This window comes from Alligator mississippiensis, chromosome 1 (assembly GCF_030867095.1).
Source record: "Alligator mississippiensis isolate rAllMis1 chromosome 1, rAllMis1, whole genome shotgun sequence".
NCBI lineage: Eukaryota > Metazoa > Chordata > Crocodylia > Alligatoridae > Alligator > Alligator mississippiensis.
In genome coordinates this window covers 105,691,519-105,717,528 of record NC_081824.1, presented here as the reverse complement: position 1 = coordinate 105,717,528, position 26,010 = coordinate 105,691,519, and the positions used below count along the sequence as shown (strand labels likewise).

General features: G+C 42.0%; 1 protein-coding gene across 3 annotated transcripts in view; it reads left to right on the top strand.

Annotated features, from left to right (window-relative positions):
• TBC1D32 (TBC1 domain family member 32) overlaps positions 1–26,010 on the top strand; it is a 167,205-nt gene that overhangs the window by 3,124 nt on the left and 138,071 nt on the right. Inside the window, exons 2-6 of one of the 3 annotated variants that reach the window (XM_014611068.3) lie at positions 1,169–1,323; positions 9,001–9,162; positions 19,447–19,624; positions 20,433–20,504; positions 21,348–21,473. In XM_014611068.3, the coding sequence (XP_014466554.1) occupies positions 1,169–1,323; positions 9,001–9,162; positions 19,447–19,624; positions 20,433–20,504; positions 21,348–21,473 (693 nt within the window). Of the gene's footprint in view, positions 1–1,168; positions 1,324–9,000; positions 9,163–12,133; positions 12,205–19,446; positions 19,625–20,432; positions 20,505–21,347; positions 21,474–26,010 lie in introns of those variants that run through there. The other 2 variants (XM_059733326.1, XM_019479552.2) reach the window with 2 other exon arrangements.

Here is a 26,010-nt window from a genome sequence, read left to right as displayed (position 1 = left end):
GTGCTTTCCCCCTATCTGCAGGGTGAATTTGACAAGTCTTTTTGTTACCTGACTTTGCTGGAAAACATATGGCAGTAAAGAGTCACATTAATTTCCTTCTTTTCCTGTTGCATTGGAAAGCTATGCAACTAGCTAAAGGAATGGATCTATTCTGAAGGAGAGGAATTGAGAAATCAGAACTTGAGGAAGGATGTCTGAATGGTAAAGGTTCTAGGAAAGTGTGAAAGCTCTGTAGTGGAGCATCTAAAGTTGAAGGGGAGAGGATTGTCCCTGTTAATTGGAGACTTTTATATTAAGGGAATATGAATACGCTCGTGAGAATGTCAGGGAAGATTCCCAATGCTTTCATTTTTAAACTTGCTTGTGTTGGTGGCAGAGTTTTTTAAGTGTCTCATTAACAGGAATCCTGGCTTTCTCTGTTGAAAAATCCCCAATTGTTGGATTTTAAAAAAGTAACCCAAAATCTACATTTTTCCATGATTAAAATGAAACACCACTATATACATGTAACCCAAATCTGATACAACTCAAATCTGATATATGTATGTACATACATACATATAGTGGTGTTTCATTTTAATCATGGAAAAATGTGGATTTTGGGATACTCTTTTTTTTTACATCCAACAATTGGGGAGTTTTTTTTTTATCGTAGAAAACCAGGATCCCTTCTTATCGAGTTATTACTACTAGACCTTAATGATAAGGACCTATTCTTCCCCTAATCTGGCATGTTTAGTCGTCTGATTGGAGATCTTGTCAGCATACAGATTGGAATCGGGATTATGAATTTGGTTGTAATTCACATCCTTAGTAGATTTTTACAAGTGTGTGTGGGGACGTCCTCACATGGGATTAAGGGTGTCCTACTTTAGATCTACTTAAACCAAAATTAGGACACCGAAATCTGATACAAAGATCTCCACACAAAAAATTAACATATTTAAAACTATTTCATCTTGCTTTTCAATTATGTTGGCAGGCTCTGCCATATCTATTCTCTTTGTGAATGCTTGATCATTTTTGGTAAATTGTACTTCCATTATGTCCATAACCAGGAGAGAAAAAGTATAAATCCCTCATGTAGTTACCACCCTGGCTTTAGCATCTTAAAGAAACAAGAACTGGAACTGTACAATGATTGTACTTTCATATCTATTTCATACAGATGTCTCATTTCACATGTGAGGATGAAGCTGTCTTGCAATCCATGCTTAGACAGTTGCTGCACAGTGTAAAGGAAAAAATTGCAGGAGCACCATCGGTAGAATGTGCAGAAGAGATTCTTTTACATTTGGAGGAAACTGATGAAAATTTTCACAAGTAAATATTTTTGTCATTTTCGTTTTTTAGAGTGAGTTAAGTGCTGTCAAGTGTTCTGTGGCGGTAAAAATGTTTAGTATTTGTATTGATTTTATGTATTTAGAAAATACTTACCTGTGGCTGATAAAATCTGGAGGCATATTAATTTAGAGACTTAAGAAACTAAATTTACCAGGTCTTATTTTCTTTCCATTGTTGATAGCACCTCACTTTGGCAGTAACTTTAGTAGAGTAAACTGCTTTTAATTAAGTAAGTGTAGCTGGCTCTGATAAAGTTCCACAGCCAAACATGAACCAAGAGAAGTCCTAGTTGAAGGGATGCCTGGCAATATTAGCATTTCCTGGGAGCAGCTTGAGAAACACCTGAACGTGCAGTGTGTGGCGCAACAGGCAGGTTAGCGGTGCCACATACTGCATGGCTGCACTTGTCTGGACACAGCCACCGAAACCAAATCAGGAAAGCAAAGGTGAAAAAAAAATAGTTGTGCCTGGTGAGGGAATATAAGGGCAATAAGAAAGGATTCTTTAAGTTCACTGGTCAGAGAAGACCGGCCAAAGAAGCCATGGGTCTGCTGCTTGGTAGCTAGGGTGAGCTATTAAAAGAAGACTTAAAAATGCAGAGCTGCTCAACAGCTATTTTGCCTCTTGACAAAAAAATAAAATCAACAACAGTAAAAGCTGCAACCAGACAGCTAACAAAAATAATGTAGAAGAAGGGAGGGAAAGGCTGAGTGTAATGATCAGGGATCCTGGTTTTCTCTAATAAACTCCCATCCTCCACAGCTCCAAATTTTCAGATTAAAAAAAGTAACCCCAAATCCACCTTTTTCTGTGATTTAAAATGAAATGCTACTAATTATATATATGGATCAATGGCAGAAGGTTTTAGGTAGGGCTCTTTATGGGTACCTGCCATATGCCAGATGCCTGCTCTGATGCATGCCAGTTAGCATGTATTAGAGCAGACTCAATTAATTGAGCCTGCTGGAGCATGCTAATTAGCACGCTGCAGGAGCCTGAGCATCATGTATATGCAGCATCCCCATGCTTCAAAGTGGTGGGCAGGGTGCTTTAACTAAAGTTTGTTGAAGAAGCTTTAGTTAGAGCAGCCCTGCTGGCATTTTGAAGTGTGGGATGCTGAATACACAAGATGCTGCTGGCGCTTTAATTAGTGCAGCTCCTGAGAGCTGCACTAATTAAAGTGTGCCCTCCCCCCCCACCCCAGAGCACATGTAAAGATGCCCTATATGTGTTTTTGTTTTTGGTGCTGTTTCACATGCTTGTGATGGAGCATGGTGTTCTGTCACTTCAAAGTCTGAGAGCAGGTAGCTGGCAGGTGCAGGCCAGCCATGATAAGGAGGTGGTCATTTTAGATCTGTGCTCTCAGGGCTGAGGTAGTAGTTTGCTGCAAGCAGCCAAAGCAACAACACTTGGCTGAGCTGCTGTTCACAAAACACCATGGAGGTAGGGAAGGAGTTTTGGGGATGGCAGGAGGTTCCTATGCGCCTGGTGGGGTTCTGAGCCCCAGGAAGCAGGCTAGGGCTTAGTAACAGCAAGGCTCAGCCTGCATAAGGGCTAGGCAAGCCCCTGATAAGAGCTGGCCTAGGGCTCAGGTGAGTCCAGTTGAGAGAAGGGCTGCTCTATTAAGATCTTCAGGGCTCTAAGCAAATCCAAAGGGAGATGACCATATGCTGGGGCCCAGAAGGGGGACCACTGTGTTCCACGGAGGGCAGCAGAGGCTAGTTCTCTGATTCCTCGACTAGTCAATGTAAGGGGGCCAGGGCTGAAAAGCCGAAGGGTGACTGAGCCCACCACAAGGGGCAGGCCAGGGCTGTGGAAAGCTATCTGGCAACCCGACTGGCCTGGAGGCAGGGCCAGGGCCTCAAACAGATGAAAGGCCCTCTTGAGGGGGAGAACGTCACAGCCAGCAGAGGGTAAAGGCTATGAAGGTAGCAGAAAGCATGCTGCTATGAAGGTAGCAGGCAGCGGAAGGAGGCTGCCATAGAAGACCTAGGAGTGAGAGCAGCCCAGGAACACCCCATAGCCCAATAGGGATGAGACCAGGACTAAGCAGGCTTACCTGCCCTGGGTAAGACTGAGAGCTGCACTCTGACACGGAAGGGTGGTCTTGTGGGGCTGTCCCTGGTGGGTTACCTCCCCAGTGAAAGTTGGGTAGAGGTGCCTGATAAACCTAGCCCCCACCATCTGGTGGGTCATTGAGATCAGAGGGAAGGAGGGCCAGGTATGCCTAGGCAGAGGCATATGAGCCCGTGGGGGTGTAAGACCCCAGGCGATAGTGGGGCCAGGCATGCCCAGGGCGGGGCACCTGAGCCTGTGGGGGTGTAAGACCCTGGGAGAAGTGGGGCCAAGAATGCCTATAGAGAGGCACCTGGGCCTGTGGGGGTACAATACCCTGTAGCCCCAGAATAGGGGCAGAGTGTGGACCCGAGAGAGGGGCGGGGGATGTTGTGGCCCCAGTGAGAGAGTGGGCATGTGTTGAAGCCCCAGGAAAGGGGAAGCTGGGCCCAGGTAAGCCTTTAGATGCCTGAGGCCACAAGTGGGTCCAAGGCCGAGGGGGCGAATAATTGGCTCTAATCAGGGTGTGAAATTAAGTAACCTGGTGAGGGGCTAGGGGCAGGGTCAGCCCAGTGTTAAGTGAATTGGCTGGTCACTGTTCAGATGAGGGTCATGGGAAAAGCCCGAAAGGCTGCGCCAGGACTAGTCAAGAAGTGTGAGTAGGCAAGCCTGATGGCCTACATGGTTGCACAAGGGTGCAGGGCAGTTTGAGTGTGGCTCACTGAGGAGCACCATGTAAGAGGCCTGGTGAGAGGGCAGAGTGCAAGAGGCCCCAGTGAGAGGGAGGCAGTATGAATGAGGCCTAATGGGGTGGAGTGCAAGGACGAATGAACGAGGCCAAGGAAGGGCCTGAGTTTGGCCCAGCCACAAGCTGGAGTAAAATGCAACTTGGGGATGCCATCTGCAAGGCATGGGACACGATAAGGAAGGTTGGAGTCATGGGTGCACCTCTAGATAGCAGGGTCTTAAATGGGCAGCCTCCCATTTTATTACAACCATTACAGTAACAACAAGGCATGGCAGGTAAGACTGGGTAGGCTGGCTAAGACAGGTGGGCGGGCTGGTACTCTGACCGGGCCTGGCAGATGGCCCCCCGTCACAATGCTTATTAATGGTTTGGATGTTGGAAGACAGCCTTCTGATCAAGTTTGCAAAAAGCATGAAAATGGGGAGGATTGCAGATACTTTGGAGGATGGGAATAGACTCTTGATAGATTGGAGAGCTGGGCTAGAGGCAACAAAATGAATCTCAGTGTAGATAACGTGAAGTGCTGCACCTAAGGAAGAATAAACAAATATAAAAATACAAAATAAGAGGTGAATAACTGGTTGGGTGGATTCATTTCTGGGAGATCTACAGGTTTTGGTGGGTCATAGACAACATAAGTCAGCAGTGTGATAGAGTCACAAGGACTAGGGACAGACATTACACATAAACTGGTTTAAGTAATCAGAAACTGATTCAAACCTGTAACAGAACAGATGTTCAGTGCACATAAACCAGTTTGAACCAGTGTTCCCTCTAAGCTGTGTGGTGTGTGCGGCCACGCAGGTGTGCCTGGCAGCACGGCATGAGCTCACCTGTGCAGCCACGCACACCATGCAGCTTAGAGGGAATTCTGGCTTGAAAATGGCTGAAACCAGTTTGAGATAAACCTGGTTGAATGTGCATGTAATATCAGACTTAACTGGTTTGGGTCAAACTGGTTTATGCAATGTCTGTCCCAGATCCCTTCCTAGTTTAACTTAAACCAGAGTCCCCCAGCATCCCACATGCTTTGCAACTCTGGGCAGGGCTCTGTTCTCCCCTCTGCGACACCTCTCAGCATTAGCTAGCTTGCCACATGCTGGCTACAGTCCATGCTGTGGGAGACAGCATGAAGGCAGACAAGACAGTGTCAGTTCAGGGCTTTTTGGAACTATTCAGCAGGTAGCTGGTAATGTCCCTGCGTTCCTTCCTTGGAAAAAGCTGTTTAACAAGAGCTTGAACTAATGAGAGAGGCTTTGTATCGTTTGCTGGGCTGATAAATGCTAATAACTCCGTGTGTAACTCCCTGCTATGTAGCTAAATGCTCTGCTATCAATAGGAGGGAGGGGCGCTCCCTTATCAGAACGTCCTTCCTGGGCCATGTCCCTCCTCTCAGCTCAGGACTGTAGAAGGGAAGGGAGGGCTCCTTTAGTGCCCCGCCCCCCCCCCCCCCCCCCAGCTTCTAGCCTGAGCTACTGCAGGCATGTACTTGTGTTTTTTTTAGTCCAGAGGGGATGTCTGCATGGTTATAAACCAGTTCAGCCTAGCCAGGCTAGAGTAACCTGCCAAGATTGAATCAATTCAGGCTCAGGCTTTTTGAATGTCTGTCCCTAGCCAAGAAGAGCAGTGTAACTATGGATTGCATCATCAAGAGTTTGGGATGTGAGACATGGAAGGTGGTAAAGGAACCTCTTTACTCAATTCTGGTTAGTCCTTACCTAGAGTAGTGGGGGCCAACCTTTTGGAAAAGTACCACAAATTAGCCCTGCACCCGCCCCAAGTGCTACTCCAGTCCCTTCCCTGTACAATCCATTGCTTTCCTTTCTGTTCCCTGCCCTTTCTGCCTCTCTGCTACATATTGCTCCCCTCATCTGTCACACGCCACATACGGAGGCTGCACATGCCTCTTACGGTAGTTATGCTGCAGGTTGACCACTTCTGACCTAGAGGATCATGCAGTTCTGGACTCTGCATTTTAAAAAGGATGCAGAGAAGTTGGAGAGAGCCCAGATGATAAATGGGTTGGAAGGCAAGATGTATGGGGAAGGGTGAGAGAACTAGGTACTTTTAGCTTGCAGAAGACTGGGAGAAAATTAGTTTTCAAATATATGTAAGGCTCTCGTAACAAAGGAGAACAATTGTTTTTTCCTGCTGCAGGACACAACATGGTGGCTTTAAATTGCAGCAAAGTATACTTAGATTAGAACTCAGGAAAAACTTTTTTACTGTTAGTATAGTAAGGCCCAGGGAAGTTGTGGAATTTCCTAGAGAATTTCAAGATGTGGCTATATGAACACTGGTCAGAGGTGGTTTCAGAGTAGCATTCCTTCAAGGGTTTGATCTGATGCCCATCTAGCCCCCTTCAAATCGTATAGTTTGATGTGTACTTTGTTCAGAAACTTATGAGCCCATATTCTGCTTTTCTTGTTTCACTTCTGTTGCACAAACATGTTATTGCAATGGTTTTATTCTCAGGCCTTTAGGTATTTGAGTGTGCTTTACTATGTGGCAGATGCTAGGACACATTTATGAAGTCTCAGAGAAGCCATTTACCTTTATGAACTGACACACAATTGAATTAAGACTAGGGTTTTAGGGTTCTTATTTCTCCTGCAGAAGATGGTGTTCTGATTTTTAGATCTTAAAAGGCATTTTCTTCCTGAGTATATTTCAGTTCATGTTTAGCTGTTTTATAATACAAGTTAGGGACATTTTAAAGTTTTGGCAAACACACAAATCGAATACTAGATAATTGATACTGAACACTAGCATAAAAGAGGTGGCTACAAAAATGTAAGTATTAAAAGGACTTTTTTATTTCTGGAAAATAACACACTTTTGTTAGAGTAAAATAACTCACACAATACAAAACACATAATTGAATTTTCCACTGTTGCCAGAAGCCAACAGTGTTTCTTCAGAAATGTGTTACTTTCCTATTGAGGAAAACTCAACAGAGACTTTTTAAAAAAAAGTATAACAAATGTTACAAGAAGCACATTGTAATACTTTCTTCTCATGCTCAAGGAGACGGAGGCAGGGCATGAGGTCTAGAAATGCCCTTGGCTTTGGGAAAACCCAGTTTGAATCTGTTTGTGTCTTGGAGTTGACAAAACTGAGACTTGATTATCTAGGCCTGTTTCCTGGTCTTCTGCTCCTTTAACTCAGAAACCGTTCAACTAAATGCTACTATAGCGGTTCACCACTACTTGTGTTACACTGTTTAGAATTAAATATACTCTGCAGTTTCTTTCTGATCAGTTTTAAAAGTTTCATATATGTCACTTAGGATGTATAGTGATGATTGATAAAGAGTATGTTTCAAAGTTGCTGTGCTGTGGGCAGGTCAGGGTACATCTTGTATACCCTGATCCAGAGATCCTTGATAAGATTGGCTTTCAGATGGCAATATGCCATGGACACATTTTATTTTCCTAGCACTTTTAAATTTTGATAACACTCTTACTCTAGGTTCCTTCCTTGAAATAGAAAAGCATGGGGCCTTTATTATGTTTATATGATTATCTTTCAGTTTATTTAGGCTTGTGGAGTACCAAATGCACAGTTCTTGGTTGGCATTTGCAGGTATCTTGGACACAGAGAAGCAGCTCTGCAGAAATTAGACCTTTCCATTCGTGTGTTACAAACCATTACAAAAAATGCCGAAATACTACAAAGAACAGTGTAATAGTGTAACTGGACAATACATTATAGCTTCTCTATATGTATGTAGTCTTTCTTTGCAATCTTTTTTTCTGCAAAAATCTAAAAATATAAGAATGAGACAGTTATTGGAAAAATATATATTCTGCAAGTGTCCCACTCCTAAAGCAAATAGAGGAAAACGTTTTATGAAAGCTTTCACATGTCAGAGTGTCACAGTACTATTGCATTATAGCAATAATACTGCTTGTGGTAGCCTAACAGGCAATTGAAGGAGAAGATGAGAAATTGCATGTTCTTTGAGGTGTAATCATGTTCCCTCTGAGTACTGAAAGTAAAATAAGAAACAAAAATGGAAGAGGAAGACAACCAATGTAAAGAATTCCTCCTAAAATAGTTGATAACAAAAATGACTTGTATGAAATTTTCATATTAAAAATATAAACGGGAACATTTTCTTAAGTATAAGCACATGCCAGCATAGGTATGTCACTTTACAGCCCTGATTCAGTAAAGAGCCATTTATGTCTCACTGGCTTAAATATCATTTTAAAGATGTCCTTCTGCTGGAAGAGTTTGTAAAACAAATTCAAATATTTTCTTTGACAAATCTTAGTAATTTAAACATATGATATTAAACTCGATAGTGAGAGTGCAATGCTAAAGTCACCCAGGCAGAAAAAAAACACCAAGTTTTCAGCAACAACGTTACTCAGTTATGTAGCACAGGTGCCGTTTCCTATACAAGCCTTTTCATTATGTATGTAGCTTAGATATAATGTTACTAGTGTTATATAAATTATACCTTGAAACAACAGCTATTTCTGTTGGAATCTTGATTTTGGAGTTTCTGGTCTTTTGAGGGCAGGTTGACTATGGGAACTTAACATTGTGTCAGGATATCTCTTTGTGTTTAAGGGAAGATTTTCAAAGGCACAAAGGGGAGTTGGGTATCCACCCATTCGCTATTATATAAAAGGGCTAACATTATTCTAAAGACAGGGAAATCAAAATTCACTGATTGATATCTTTCCTCCCCAGTCAATTGAATAACTTCTCTCTAAATGTTAAAAATGTTAGCTCTTAAAGGGATGAGGCTGATGGGAGTAAGTTACATATGCAGTGCTGAAGTAATTTACAGTTTAAACATAATATAATGCATTATTCTAATTTTTGTGTATTTGTTGCAGCTATGAGTTTGTGAAATATCTTCGACAATACATAAGTAACACACTAAGCTCTGTGATTGAAGATGAAACTGAAAAATGTACCTCTGCTCAAAATCAGGGTGAGGTATCTGGCTATGACACTCTTGTCCAACATGTTACCAAGAAGACTCGGGAATCAAAAGAGTGAGTATGGGCACAGAATGCATATTTCATTATTGGCAAGGTTGCCTGGCCTAATTTTCTCCGTTTCAGAATCTGTCATTCATAATTTTAATGTTAATAGTATTTTGCTTCAAAAAACCACATATTTTTAGGCATTTTTCTCAAAATACTACTTTTTGGTTTTAAATTCCTCATGATTTCTCTCATCTTGGACATCATAGTTTGTCATTGTAAAAGTTAGAGGTTTTCTGCCAAAAGTTGGAAGAAAATCTGTTAAGTGTCTGAGGTTGATCTGAGTTTGAAGGGGTGGTATTATTTAACTTCTTGTCAGTACTTAAATAGCTGCATTTTAAATTTCATACTTGATGTATACATTGCCCTAAAGGAGAAATGATTTCTTTAGCAAGTATAAATGGACATGCCAAAATAACTTATTTATGTACAATATGATAATTTCCTTATAGATTTAAGTGAATACTGAGCATGACTTTATTGATATACACACACTGAAAACTGTATAATTTAGTTAAGGTAGACCACTTGAGATTGGTCCAAGTCCTGTTGGCACTCAATTTTCTGGTCAACATATACATTGGAACTATATTTATAATGAGGTTAAGGGACATCTGAGTTTTAGCCACATTCTATGATATGTTGGCATATTTACTGAAGAAAAGGCCTTAAATAGAAAGCCTATATAAATCCTAGATAATTCATACAATTTGATTAGCCATCCCTTTCCAATAGATATCATTTGTTTTCCATCACCTCCAATGGACCTTAAAAGGGTGTATGAAAGAATCGTAGGGACAGTTGGTCTTTCTGATAAGTGGGGATCTGACTTTTCTGTTTGCTGCAGAAAAAGCCTGATTTTTCTCCTTTTTAAGCAGAAAAATCATGGATTTCTCCTTTAAAGGAGAATAATGCAGGAACTGCAGGTATTCCTTTGCAGGTTGGAAGAGTTCCAGCCTTCAGTGGGCTGCTTGGGACTGGGGGGAGCAGGATGAAAGGAGAGGGGGGTGCCTGCAGGGGAGCAGGATGCAGGCAGCCAGTTGTGTTCACACACACATGTGGCAGTCAGGCAAGGTGGTGGAGAGCATCTTCTTCAGTTCCCTCCAGGTAAGTCCTATGGGGACTGGTGGGGTGGGACATGAGTGACATGGTGGGCTGGGGGGCACATACCCCCCCCAGCTTACTGTGCCCACAGTGGGGTGCTGGATAGGGGTCTGCAGCCAGGCTAGACCAGCTCCAGGAAGGAGTCACCTCTGTGGCCCAGCAGGCAGGGCCTAGCATGGGAAGGGTGCTGCACCACCATGGCTACCCAGCTGAGGTGCCCCCTCTCTGCTCGGTAGCATTTGGGGCACAGCTCCTTGCTGCTGTGCCTCACCTTGGCAGCCATGGTGCTGTGGTGCTCTCTCTTGCACTGAGCCATGGAGGTGACTACTGCCTTGAACTGGTCTGGCCTGGCTGCAGCCTGTCCCCCTATGTGGTCACAGAAATCTGGGGGGGGACTTGCTTACCCCCACCTCTTCCCACATGTCACCTGTGCCCACTGACTCCCTTTTCCACACACCCACCCTATTCCCCACACACTCTGGGTGGGAGGGGCAGTGGTTTGGGAATGAGCGGCATTGGCAGGGCCAGGGGGCTGTGGGTTGGGAGTGAGGGGCACCAGTAGGGCTGTGAGTCGGGTGTTAGGGGCACTGGTAGGGCTGGGGGCCTGTGGGTTGGGAATGAGGGGCACTGGCAGGGCTTGGCGTATGGCTTGGGAGTGAGGGGAAACAGCATGGGCAGGGACAGGGCACCAGCATATGAGGGCTGCTCAGTGACACAAAGCAGCGGGGGTGGACAGCAGCAGCTGGACCTGCATCCTGGTGAGTGAAGAGAGCAGGAGGAGCTCTGATCTTCCAGAAGACCAAAATCAAATGCCAAAATTTATAGGTATTTAGAATTTATTTTATTTTAATGTTTGAGGCATTGGTATGCATCTAAATTGTTTTAAAACTGTAAATATATCAATAAAACTTTGTGTGCAACTGATATATATGCATTTCATTTCAATTGCGGAAAAATGCAGTTTGGGGTTTTAAATTGGAGAATTTGGGATTTTTAAACAGAGAAAAGCTGATAAGCCTGCATGCTTCCAATTTTTGTGGAATTATAGCTGTTTTTATTCAATACAGTGTTAGTGAGTTGTGATATGAATAGCTTTTAGTATACAAAATTGTTACTCCTGAAGCTATGGTAGAACTTTACAATCTCAATCTGTCTCTTTTGGTATTTGGCGTTTCTGCATCAACCCAGACAAAATAGCAACAAAGTTAGAGACAGTTTATCTCTATCTAGATGTTTCAGTACAGAGTTATAAACTATTTCAGTTCTTGTGGCTCTTGCTATTTCAAACAACCTGTCTACTTTGGGTATTGAAACTGAGAAACACTTCATCACAATAGATGTAGTTCCAATATTTACTGGTAGTGTAAGGACGTGAATCCTTGCTTCATCATGATTTCTTTCTTTTGAAAAGTGAACTGCAAAGTATAAGAAAGTGTTTGGTTTTTTTTAAATTATTATTATTACTATTTCAGAGATATAAAGTGGTTCCAATGTTCTCGTTAAAAGAAAAAAAAATACTAATTACGCTCTCCCCCCTATCCTGCTTATTTTTATCTTGAATAAGTTCCTTGATTTCTCTTTTTCTGCTGAAAGGCTTAGTAATGCCTTTGAGGAATGTAGATATTTACGTTATAGAAGGCTTTCTGAATAATGAGGTAGTACTCACTGAGCTAGTACCTTTCCTCCTTGCCACCTCTAAATCAAGAGAGAGGGAGTACTAAGTCTTAGACTGCAAAACAGACATGTCCTGCCATAAAAATATTTATGGCACCACAAAAGCCAGGGGAACTGATATTATAGCCCTTTGATGTATCACAAGTGCTTAAATTTGTTGGTGGCAGTGAACCTAGTAATAATTTGTGCTGCCTTTTTTCAGCCAATGTCTGTTTGCTTACGACAGGAGAGTGCCATCAGCCCATGGCTGCCTGTATTCTCCAGCTACCCCAGGTAGGAACTCCTTCACCTCAGGGGCCTTATTATGTGGGAAAAGTGACCCAGGTGCCTCACCCTAACACAGGGCCTGCATCTGCAAGTGGGAAACTTGCCGCCCATGCCAGGGTGCAGGGGTATTTCCTGCAGGAGATTCAGGCATGGAGGGGGGAACTCTCATACAGGTTGACCTCCCCACCTTCGCTTGCACACAGTGCTCCATCCTGCAGCGCAGCTGGAACAAAAGCAGCTGGGACCTGGCATGCCTATCATGCTGCTGTACTGCAGCTTGGGATTCACTGTGTAAGTGGGTGATTCTTCCATGCTTGATATGGGGGCATGTCTGCAGATGTGTGCCTCAAGTTGAGGCTCAGTACCCATGGTCCTTTTCCTGCAGGCTTGGGCCCCTGAAGCTCTGGAGGGGCAGGGGACTGACCATGCAGGAAAACAGCCCTGTGATGTCTGTAGACATCTGTGAAGTGGTTCTGCTATGCTACAACATATCACAGCACAGCAAATTGCACTCCCCAGAGGACATCTGTCTCCAGCCTCAGTTTACAGCATCATTATGTACGGTAGCCAACAAAGAAAGAACCAAGTATCTGACATTTGAATTTTGACGAGCAGAACACTGCTATTTTCAAAGATTGAGGTCCTGTTTGTGCAGCATAAAGAAAAGAAAAGCAAATGTTTTTGTTTGTTTCACAGTTTTTCTTTAGTAATCAGACTAACAAGTATTTATACTATCTGCTGTGGATAAACTTATTTTTAAGCTTTCACATTTGTGGCAGAGTACAACATTAATTTTGGTCTCTGTTTGACAAAAAATCTTGTTTTTAAAACAGGGGCATTTGTTTTCATTTTCAGCTGTCAGTTGAACAGGAATTGAGAACAATCAGAATATGTTCCTGGGTTTATAGAATTCATTTTTTACATATTTGTTTTCGAAAGGTTTCACATCTAGAAGGAAACAAAACATTCTGTTTTGAAACATGTTTGTATAATGTCATGCACATCTTGCCTCTCCCAATTTGCCAGCATTGAGTTAAAAAAATTCAGACCCTGATAATATTATGTCTGGATCTTACTTTCTTTTCAGTGGGATCTCAAAACTATTGGACTCCTTTTTTAGATAACTATGCCCTCTCTTTCCTCACCTCCCTATCTTACTGGATACTTTGAGGTAGGAGTACACGTATATTTTTGAGTGGATAGGGATTTATACTGGGAATTCTATTCTTTAACCAGGACCTTTAACTGTATTTTTAAAATAATACTTCTATGATAAATTCAGTAATTGCATAATAAAGATCATTTCATAAATAAGTTCATTATCTAACTAGGGTCAGGTTGTTGTTCGTAAGCTTAATATGTAGCAACAACACCTTTTATATATAACTCCATCATTAACACTTAAGGCAAAATCCTATTTTACTTCATGTGTCCAAGTGGCAGTTAGCCAGCTGGATAACTGCTGTTTTTGGCATGTGTGGACAGTTTTCACTCTTACTTCATGGACAGTGTGGATGTGTAATCATTCACAGGGCTACCAAGCATGCACAGTAAGTTGCATTCTGGCTGGGCATGTATGTGGCTGTGTATGTGTTAACCCTGGGTGAACACAAGTCATGAAATTCAGTGTGGCGAAAACTCGGTGTTAGTTGGTGTTAGTCAGAGGAGATGAAAGACCTCCAGTGTTTTTACCCTAATAGCCTGCCTAATGGTTACAGCACTCGCATAGGAAATGAGACCTAGGTTTTACCTCCCATCCTCTTCACCCAAAGGAGGTTTTAACCTGTATCTCTGACTTCCCAGTATGGTCCTCTGACTATCAGGTTGCAGATTAGGCATGATCTAGTTTCCACCTCCAGCTATCTTTTTGAAGGTAGCACCTTCAAAAGGATAGCTGGAGGGGGAACTTGATCATGCCTAATCTGCAACCTGGGCAGCTAAGAGGGGTAACTAAAAGGGCTAAAAGGAGAGAACAAATTTGAGGGGGTGTGGCTCAGTGAGACCGAAATTGCTCTCTAAGACAGTAGGGTCTGGGTTCTAATGAGGACTCTTGTGAGGGGTGCAGAAACTTTGTCACTGTTCTGTATCCATTTTATCCAGTTAATATGCAATACAAGATGCAGTGGCATACCTTCAGTCTGCAGGGGGGACTGCCTCACCTTCTTGTCCTGCATCTAACACCTTGTTATGAGTTTTTGCTCAATATAATTTCCTGATTTACTGTCACCCAGCATACTTGTGTGGAGCTGTTTACCTGTCCAGTCAGTGAACAGTTTACTGACCATACTTAATAATCACATGAACATTTGTGCATGAATACCATGCATGGGGATTGAAAAATGGCACTTACATGGCTTGTTAACTGCTGTTTGGTTATATATAGTGAAATAAAATACTACCCTTAGGAACTACAGATTCTTCTTTCACTAACTAAGCACAGTAATCTGCAAGGTAAGCTTTTGAATATACCAGGACTGCTTGTGCCACATAATTCAGGCATATTTGTTTGAAAGATAGCTTTAAGGCTAGATTCATGAAAATCGGTCAAAAGGTCTCACTGAATTGAATGTTTTTTCTATCTTTTTTTTCAGCCATATAAGGTAGGGGTGATCCACCCCTGGCCCGCAGGCCAGTTATGGCCTGCAGAGCCGTGTAATCCAGCCTGTGGGTCTCCCCCTGGGTCTGGAAATTTGGTGGTGCGGACCAGTGACAACACTGTGTGCCACCACTCCTCCGCTGCCAAATGTTCAAGCCCCATGTGTAGGGACTCACTGCAAGAGGTAATGCCACAGTTTTTTTTCTCTTAGCCCCTCAGTGGTGAGGGGGAAGGGGCGCACAGTGAAAAGAGCAAGATTAAAGGTGCCTCTGTACTGCAAACTCCTGCTGTGATTTAGGTAGGTTCCTACCCATGTGGTAGGATTGGTCCTGGCTGGGCTGGCTCTGTGTAGAGGGATCAAAGCCTGATGTAGCTGTGCAGGAATGATCCAATGGGGCCTGTTCCTATGCAGTTACATTAGGCCCACAGACAGGATCTAGCCCATGGATGCATCTAGCACCATTCATCTAGCCTACAAGCTAGAAAGACCGGGCATCACTAGTATAGAGGCTTTATGAATTATCTGTATTTTAACTGAATTTAGATATCAGTGTTGGAGCTTAGCAGAAGTTAGAATTGTCATTTTCCTAGATCTTTTGACAATTTACAAAATCAGTTTTCATTCTCAATTTTGAACAAAAAACAAATATTTCTAAAATCTCCCATAAGCCATCATTTCCAAGAGTAACTGTTTTGGAAATCTGTTACAGAATTGAAAAAAAAAAACCTTTTATTTTTTTTTTAATTGCCATTACATTATTATTTATATGGTTTTATTATATATCAATAATACTAGCAGTGCAGTTAATCTAATTATTTTATTATTTTTATTTTAATTTAACATTGCATTATTGCTGTCATACCTTGTTCAGCTAGAATTGGCTTGTGAAAATTGTCTTTTAGACCCAGAATAACTTAGAGCAATAGAACTAAAAACAAACCTTTCCCATCACCCAGAAATTGACTTCTCAGAAACTCTTTACTAAAGAACTCATGCTAATTTGCATTTCACTGTTACATAAAAAAAAAAAAAAAGAATAGAGTAATGAATCAACCTAATATAGTTCATTAGGGTAGTTCAAGCAGTGAGCTAGTAGGAGTGAAATCAGATAGCATGACAACATAGACCTCTAGTTGGAGACCCCTCTACAAAAAAAATACATTTTTATATTAGTCTATCCCTGTATGCTATGTGGCCTACTATATTAAATCTGTCAATCATAAAAAGGTGGGGGGAGCAATTTTATATGTAAAGTGCCCTTGTCTATGTTTGTTTTTGCCTTTGTTTTTATCAAGGACACCAAAAGCTAGGGACAGATATTACACACAAACTGGTTTAAGTGATCAGTAGGTCTTTTAAATCTGTAACAGAATAGACATTCAGTGCACATAAACCAGTTTCAAAATGGCCGAAACCAGTTTGAGATAAACCTGGTTGAATGTAGTATCAGACAAACTGGTTTGAGCCAAATCAATTATGCAATGTCTGTCCCAGACCCCTTCCTTATTTAACTTAAACCAGAGTCCCCCAGCATCTTGGCATGCTCTCTGGGCTGAACTCTCTGCTCCTGGCTCTGCCCCTCTGCTCCCCAGCTGAAGCAGGGACAGGCAGGGTTGGGGGTCTGGCCAAAGAGGGATTTAATTTCCTGCACCCGTTCCCCTGTGCCACCCATAGGGACCTGAGCTGGGTCTGCCAGGTGCTCCCCCCTCACTGGTGCAGCAGCTGAACACCATGGTCCCTGAGGCAGAGGAAGTCAAGGAGGAGGATTAGTCTTCCCTTTACCCCCATTGGAGCTGAGCCTGCCCACTGTTGCCTCTACACTCACTCCCTGCAGCAGAATAAGTCCCCTGCTGTCCCCTCCACTGGATGCTGGAGGGAGGGGGAATAACTTCTGTCCTTGCCCCCACCACCCCCCCACCAAAGGATCCTGCCTGCTGGCGCCTGGCTGTGCTGCCTCACCACTGCAGCGGGAGGGGGCAGGGCCTTTGATGGGGGCAGCAGCCCCTGTCATAATGTCAGAGAGTGTGAGTCCCTTCGCGGCGGGGGCACTGTGCTGCAGAGATCGCAGAGCTGTGGCAGGCTGTGCGCGGCAGCACCAGGGTCTGGAGTGGGCCAGACCCTCCCAGCGCTGCTGCGCTCTGCAGTAGCTTCCTTTGACCGCAGCACGACTCCCTGCTGGGAATGGGCTCACGCTTGGGGGAACTATGATGGCTGCTGCCTATCACGGTCGCTCCCTCCTCGCAACTCCAGTGCCCGGGCGGGGTTGGGCCCAGGCGCCGCCTGCGGGACCTCTGGGGTGGGGCAGGGAGCGGGGTTATTTCCTGCTCTGCCCCGGGGCACCAGAGCCAGGTCTGCCCGGCCTGGCCACAGCTGGCACTTAGTCTGCGCTCAGGGCAGTATCTGATGGAACAAGCCCCCTCCTACCAGGGCTACCGGGTAAGGCCTGGCCCCAAGTGCAGATCGAGCGGCAGCTGCAGACCGGGCCAGGCAGACCCAGCTGTGGTGCCCCATGGGCAGAGTGTGGAATAACACCACTCTGCACCCACGACCTCCCCCAGAGACTCTCCAAGCAGTGTTTGGCCCCGCCCCTGCCCCCACCCAGCCCGTGGAACAGCAAGAGGAGAGCAACTCTGACAGACAGCAGCCCCTGTCATGCTTTCCTCAAGTGCAAGCCCCTTCCTGGCAGGGAGCTGTGCTGCGGTTGAAGGAAGCTGCTGCAGAGCGTGGCAATGCTTGTGGGGCTGGGAGGGCTCTGGCCCTCTCCGAACCCTGGTGCTGCTATGCACCACCCACCACAGCTCTGCCAGCCCCTCAGTGCAGTGCCTCTGCTGGGAAAGGCTCGTGCTCCCTGACATTATGACAGGGGCTCCTGCGCCCATCAAAGGCCCTGTCCCCTCTCACTGCAGCAGAGGTGTGGCCAGAAGCCATCAGGCAGGGCCCCTGTGGGGGGGGGGGGGAAGGGGGAGGGATGGGGATTATTTCCCCTTCCTCCAGTGTAGGGTAAGGGGACAGCAGGGGGCTTATTTGACACAGGGAGTGAGCGTGGCAGCAATGGTGGGCAGACCTGGCTGCCAGTGCGGGTAGAGGGGAGACTAACCCTCCTCCCTGCCCCACCGCTGCCTTGGGGGCCATGCTGGCCCATCTCTGGCCCTGATGATGCAGCAGCGAGGGGAGGAATTAAACCCCTCTCTGATCAGTTCAGCCCGGACTGGCCATGCTCCCTCCAGCACAAGCATACAAGAGCAGCCGAGGGCGTGCTTTAATGTCCCCCCGGCTCCTGGTCTGAGTAGCTGCAGACGTGGTCACAGTTCCTCAGTCCAGAGAGAATGTTTGTCCTGTTACAAACTGGTTCAGCCTAGCTAGGTTAGACTAACCCACAGCAGTTGAATTAATTCAGGCTCTGGCTTCTTGAATGTCTGTCCCTAGTCCAAAAATTAATTCTTAAAACCATAACACTCTTGTTTCTACAGTTTTAGGCCTAGGCTTCTTGTTCAGCCTAACACTTTAGTTTCACTAAAAACTTATAGTGTATAAATAATTGAATTTAAACTTAAAACTTAAATTCCCTTGGAAGCATTACACTAGTATCTCATTATATATTCAAAATGTATTTTGATATTATATAACAGGGGTTAGCAACCCCCGGCATGCATGCCAAGCATGGCACGTGAGGCCATTTTGCTCAGAATGCCATGGCCAGCCCCGGCTCTGGGTAGCTGCTGCCAGTGACGGAACCCAGGCTGCTCCCAGCACTATGTGTATTACAGTATGGCAGGGAGGTCACTGCGGAGTCAGATGGGGTGGGTGGACACTGAAGAAGGGGAGCACCAGGGACCATGGCTCAAGCTAGTGTGGCCCTGTGGCAAATGCAGCATGCAGCCACAGCAGCTTATAGGTTGGACAGCCCTGATATGAAGTATACTTTGGATCTGTGGTCTTTATTAGAGCCAACCATGAATTTATCATCAAAACTTTTTTTTTACTTGAAAAAACATGTTTCAAGGCCAGTTTTTATAGAACTATATCTATTTTCACAAAAAAAGCATGAAGAAAAGAATTTGTAATAAAAATTATAATCTCAGAAACACTTCATTTTGTAACTTTAACATTTTCTGTCAGGATCTTGGACTATGGATTTCGAATCACATTTCAGTTTCTGAATTTATGTATATATTATTATTTATTTTACTTGTCAGATTTGTATATTGCCCTCCTAATCAGAGACTCAGGGTAGCTTGGATAAAGAGAACAAAATAACTTATAAAATAAGGGAGCATATAAGAGAATAAAACAAGAGACAGAATAATTTGCACTCTTAGCTGCTGCCACCACCTGAATTATTTTGTTTCTTGTTTTATTCTCTGGTATGCTTATTTTTCTTGAGGGGGGGAATTAAGCAAGCTTTTGGGTTCAAAAACCCTTCGTCAGGCTGAGGAAGTTACAGCAGTTGGTGTGTGCTCTTCTCTGTATTTTTTTAAGTTTGCATACTCATTCTACTTGTGATATAGTATTTTGTATTTATTGCACAGGCTTTTCTGTTTGCTCAGTAAATTCAGTGAAATGTATAGGTAATAGCTTGGCTTATTCAATTATTTATAATTCAGTTAGTGATTTTTATACTGTTTATCTTAACATTGCCTTGACTTTGAAGGTACAGAGAAATGATACATTCTTTGAAGAATGTTATGATGGTAGTGGTGGAATCTCTGATTAACAAATTTGAAGAAGATCAGATGCGAAATAAGGAGATGCATAGCAAAACCAAGAAAGAGCAACCTACTGGTTATTATACAGACAACTGCTCTGATAGTGACTCTTCATTTAATCAGGTATGATGAGTTCTGTGCTATCTTTGGGACATTAATATTAAACTTACACCTTTAAAAAAGTCTGATTCTTATTTTAGTGGGCAGTGAAACAAGAACTGCTCAGTTGGTATTTCATTATATTTTTAATTGCTTGTAAGTATTCCATTTTTAATTGTTTCAAAAGATCCTTTAGGCTGGATAGTCTCCCAGATTCTCAATCTTAAAGCAGTTCTTTTTAAGTTTGGAGTTTCTTCTCAGATGAACAGCAGGAAAGGAGGTCCTTAACACTTCGAGAAAAAGAGAGCTTTGATTTTGTAGACGTATTATGTTGCACTATATGGATAATTCAGCTGGTCTGTTTCCTTAATCATGAAAAATACTGCTGTACATATGCCATTCTTTTATGTACATGAATGGAATATATACAAGGAACAGTGCATGTTTAAGTAACATTAGAGAAAAATAAAATATTTAAATAAAAACATTTGAAGCCCTGTACAAGTTTTTTCCAGAAAAATAGTAGTGTTGTTTTAATTGCTAAACATGACACTATCTAGTATTGTGTACTGATATAATGAACTATTTACATAAGCAGAATAAAGATGCATAATACGTGAGCAGAATAAAGATGATCCAATCTTCTTGCCAGAGGAAAAGTTGTTTGAGTCTTTGTTATTTAAATTTTCAATTTTAAATATTGGATTAGAATAAATGTTAATGTTCTAATTATTTGAAAGTAAATTTGATATTCAAAAGATTGCTAGTTTTAACTTTTATTTGTGCATATGAATAGGATTTACTGATGAACATTGTACAATCTGTTTTACAGAGCTATACTTTCATGAATCAAGAGCAGTTACAGCTACTTGTAGAAAGGCTTGACCCTGCTCAGCCTATTGAGGTGAGAAATAAAGAAGTAAGATGTAATTAATATAAATGAAAATGTATGGCATACCATATTTGAGAGTATAAGATTTAGCCCATAATGTTTATCAATATATACTGTCTTCATTGTAATGAATGGTAAAATGGGGCTGGAGCAAGTTTTCATTCTCAGTATTTCCATGTTGTCTGTTTGCTGCTAAATAATCTCCTTTCAATATTTTAGCAATATTAATAGCAACATACATTTTGCTGTAAACTTTCTTTAGTTTGTAAGATGAAGCAAGTGTCCAGAGTAGATGTCTACAAAAAGACACTACCTACAATAACGTTATTATTTGAAATAGGTTTCGGAGGATATTATGGCTATAAAGCACATGGAAGTGTAGCAATAAAACTTTAAAAGGTGTCTGACAGCAAACTGTTTTGTACTATTCACTGCATGTTGGTTTTCATTATTTTGGTGGGTTTTTTTGGGGGGGAGGGTGGAAAAGGAGGGGGGGCTTTGGCTCTACTCATAGCCCAGATGGTATCATTTGAATAATAGAGTAAAGCAGTTTCATTTTTATCTAGTATAAATATCCTGTATTTGGTAACTAAATATTTAGTTGGGAGATCAAAATAGAAACTGGAATTCAATATAATTCAGAGCAGGTATTTCAATTTTAATTGGTTTGACATTTTTCAGCATGTCTACTTTTGTGTTATCTTCATTGGTAATGATTCAAATCACCTTAATGTAAAAGCAGAGTTGATTTGTGGAATTCCTGTTTTATCTTTCTCCTAGCCCAGGTGTGTGTGTGTATTTTATTTTAAAGGTGTAGTTGAAGGGATTTTGATGTTTGTTTCTTTACTGTTTCAGGTGCGTCAGGAAGCATTGCAGACATTGTGCTCTGCCCCTCCATCTGATATACTAAATTCTGAGAGTTGGCCTAATTTACGGAAACATCTAACAATGTCTCTATCGGATCCTGATTCCACGTTCAGTGTAAGCAAGTGTTGTATATTTAGCAACCAGATACTTAGCCACTCTAAATAATTCACAAGAATAAACAGATATACATATAATCTGATAGTCCACTGGTCTCCAGAACTGTATTAACTGTTTTGTCAGGTAGATTTATTTTGAAGTAAAATGATGTATGGTTTTTTCCTGTAGTGTTTAATTTGAATATAACAGGCACACAATTTTATTTATATAATAGATTTATATGCTGCCTACCCAGAACAGGCTCAGGCAGTTTACTATTAAAAAAACAAAATAAATGATAAAAACAGATAAAATATAATAGTATGTAATAAACAACAAATTTGGAACAAGTAGTATTCTAAAACTTAACTCCACCTGCCCAAATAAAAAAAGTTATATGTTTCCTGAAGTTGTACAGGCTTGGACTCTGACAAGCCTTAGGGGAGAAAGAGTTCTAGAGCTGAGGTGTGACTACCAACAGTGACCTTCTATGTATTTTCCCAAACAAACTTAGTGGACACATGGTATTTGCATGTGGTTGCTCTCAGCTGACTTTGGGTATTGCAGGGTGTGACTGCATGTGCATTAATGTACCATTGTTACTGTGCATTAAGTTTAGTACCTCTAATATGAGGTACTGCCTAAATGTGCAGTAGCTGGTGCTAGGGTGGATTTGACTTGAATCTATTTAAATTACTGGTCAGGAAGCCTCAATATAATTACTGTTTACTACAAAAAGTGTGTTTTTGTTGTGTGATATAACCTTAACACACATTATTGACAACTCGGAGATAGATGTATGTTTCATTTTTAGAGGATACACACTATATATTTTAAAGCAGTGATTTATTTTCATATTTTTTCAGGTTAATTTTGTAGCTACAGCAGGAAACTGAATTATGATTTGGTTATTTTATTTACCAAAGCTAATTGAAGCAGATACTTGTGAAGTCATTGGGAGGTGAACTATCTCCAATTCACTAGATTAATCATGGATATTTTTGCCATGCTGTATTAGGAGTATGACAATAACCATCACCAAAAACAACAGACATTTAAATGGTTTTATTTAACTAAAACATCAAGCTTATGTATTTTGGATACTTTTTCTTTAAGAAACATGTATAATTATTTTAACAAAACAAGCATATATATTTTTTAAAATTTTTAACTATTTTAGTTATAAATGAGAAATGTGGTTTTATTTTATCTTTATTGTTTAAAGATTATTTCAGCCAGGTCAACATGAGAAATTTAAAATACTGGGTTATGCAGAAAACTCAGTCTTTACCTTCCTCTTCCTGTTTATTCATAGACTGGAAAAGGAAGACAAGCTTCCTTGCTTTTTTCAGCTCCCAAGTGATTTCTCAATTTAGAATGAATTAGTCCAAAGGAAAAAAAAAATCTTCTTTCTATACCTGCAGAAGAAGCTACTGCTGTTAAAAGCTGGATTATCACTTCAGTAGTCTCTGATGGATCCAGATGCTTAAGTGACTTCTACCAGTTCACTGGTGTGACTTCCTTTAAAACTTCATCAGCAAACATATATTTCTCTGAATGGTTCACCCTTAGCCCTAACATTTATTATAGTTATTATTATAGAGAGATGCTTGCTGGATGCCCATGTCATAGTCAACTCCTCTTCTTCAGCAGTTAAGGATTGACCCTGGTACCAAGTATTGGAAGTATTGGCAAGAAAATGAGCTGGAGATAGCGGTTGAACTGTTTTTTTTTAATGCCTTTAATTTAACTCTGTCATTGCTTATTTCTCCTTTCAAGATCTCGCTCAGTTCCTTCTAAATTTCAACAGTCAGCAATAAAAAAGTGATTTCCCTGCACTCTGTTCAAGACTACAGAAATACGCTTCAGAAGCATTTGGGCTAGAGAAATGTAGAACAATGTTGAGAACTTTGGCTATGACAGTTCCATCTGTTTTGCCACAGTTTTGTTCACAAGTTGTTATCAGATTAGGCCAGTTCTCAATATATCACTGAAACAGTCCACTACTGAGTTCCATTGCACGTCTTGTGGGAGTTAGTTTTGTTCCTTCTGCTTTCTTCAGAGCAGCTGCAGCAAAGTGTTAGGGAAGTATTTTTCAATTTCATCAGCCTTTATTTCTGGAGCCATGAGGTCTTTGGTTAAGAGATGTATCAAATGAGTGCTGCAGCCATATGTTATTAGCTTGGGGCTTCCTTCACTTTCTTTTAGCTTTGCTCTCATCTTTGATAGCATTTGCAGCATTGTCTGTGGCAAAGCTGTGGACTAGACATTTGAATATTTTTTTTTTTAGTTTGTAATAGCTTTTACTGCTACTTCTTGTAAGTATTCTGCCATGTGTGCATTTTCTGATGTATTGATTTTTTCTGTAAGGTAGAACAGAACTTCTTCCGTTGTCATACAAGCACATATAACTGGATCATTGCGAACATTGTACTCCACCCATCAAGACTCAGGTTAACAATGTTCCCCTTTAGACTTTTTGCACACTGTTGAATTTCTTTCTCATACACTTCATCCAGCGATGTGCCTGGTATATCTGTTGGGTGGATTGAATCTTGGTTGTAATGACTGAACCATGTCAATGAAGTATGTGTTCTCAACCATATAGAAAGGAGAGTATGTTGCATAAACCAAGCACTGTTTTCATCAATTAGTTCTTGCTGTAATCTTTTGGTTCTTATTACAGATTTATCTATGGTTGTTTCTGAATGATGGATTTTTTTTTTTGTTCTTTTTGCTACAGATGATATACTATGTGACAAATTTGACTGGAACACTGGTATAATTAGCAGATAGCTCTGTAGACAGTCATGGTGTTGAAGAAGGATTCTCCTAAACAAAAGAAGTCAACGCAGTCATTACAGTACTGCTCATTTAGTATTACTCATTGCACTCAGTGCTACTTTAGAAATAAAACTGTTTAAGGAAGATCTGCCTATGTCAGCCATTATTTTATATCACACCGGCATTACAAATGTGATAGTATCATAAAGTAACAACTATATTTTTGCTCAAACATTTTTATGAGAATTCAGGTAGTCCAGAACTTGACCCAAAATATATAACCAGGGAAGACAGGCAGTGCTTAAGAAAGAAGTGTGACACAAGAAAGTTTACTAACCTGGAGAGCCTGCATAGAATCATAGAACATTGAGGTTGGAAGGAAACTCAGGAGGTCATCAAAGCTTTGTCTAGCTGGATCTTAAAAACCTCCAAGGATGGAAATTCCACCACCTCTCTGGGTAACCTGTTCCAATGCTTTATTACCCTCCTAGTGAGAAAATCTGATATCTAGCCTAAGCTTCCCTTGCTGTAACTTGAGACCATTGCTCCTTGTTCTGTCATCTGTCACCACTGAGAACAGTTTAGCTCCATCCTCTTTGGAACCCCTCTTCAGGTAGTTTAAAGTTGCTATTAACTCCCCTCTCAGTCTTCTCTTTGGCAGACCAAAGAAGTCCAGTTCCCCTTCCAGTTCAGCCTTTTCTCATAAGTCATGTCCTCCAACCCTTTCACCATTTTTGTTGCCCTCCGCTGGACTCTCTCCAATTCATCCACATCCTTTCTGTAGTAGGGTTCCCAAAAATGAACATAGTACTCCAGATGTGGCCTCACCAGTGCTGTATAGAGGGGAAGAATCACTTCCCTTGATCTGCTGGCAACACTCATACCAATGCAGCCCAATATGCCATTAGCCTTCTTTGCAGCAAGGGTGCACCGTTAGCTCATATTCAGCTTATTGTCCACTGTAACCCCAGGTCCTTTTCTGCAGAGCTGCTGCCCAGTCAGTCAGCTCCCAGCCAGTACCAGTGTATAGGATTCTTCTGTCTTAATTACAGCACTTTGCACTTGTCCTTGTTTGGACCAAAATGAATCTCATGAGGTTAATCCTCCAATTTGTCTAGGTCACTCTGAATTGTAGCCCTACTGTCCAGCGTATCTACCACTCCCTTCAGCTTCGTTTCATCCTCAGAGTTGCTGAGGGTGCACTCTGCCATCTTCCAGGTTGTTGATGAAGATATTGAACAAAACCAGACCCAGGACTGACCCCTGAGGCACTCTACTTGATACTGGCTGCCATCTAGACATTGAGCCACTGATTACTACCTTCTGAGCCCAACACTCCAGCTAGTCTTCTGTCCACCTTACAGTCCACTGATCCATTCTGTACTTTCTTAGCTTGCCTGTAAGAATGTTGTGGGAGACCATATCAAAAGCCTTACTAAAATCAAGGTACATCGCATCCACAGAGCCAGTCATCTCATTATAGAAAGCAATCAGGTTGGTCAGGCATGACTTGCCCATGGTGAATCCTGATTGTTCCTAATCACCTTCTTCTCCAAGTGCTTATAAATGGATTCCTTGAGGATCAGCTCCTTTATTTCTGATAGGCCTATTTTTAGTTTCATACTGGAGCTCTGAGCAATCATATGGCTCTTTTACATAAAGTGCAACTCCTCCGCCTCTTCTCCCTTATTCTTCCTGAACAATTTGTACCCATCAACAACAGTGCTCCAGTCATGCGAGCTATCCTACCAAGTCTCTCTTATTCCAGTCC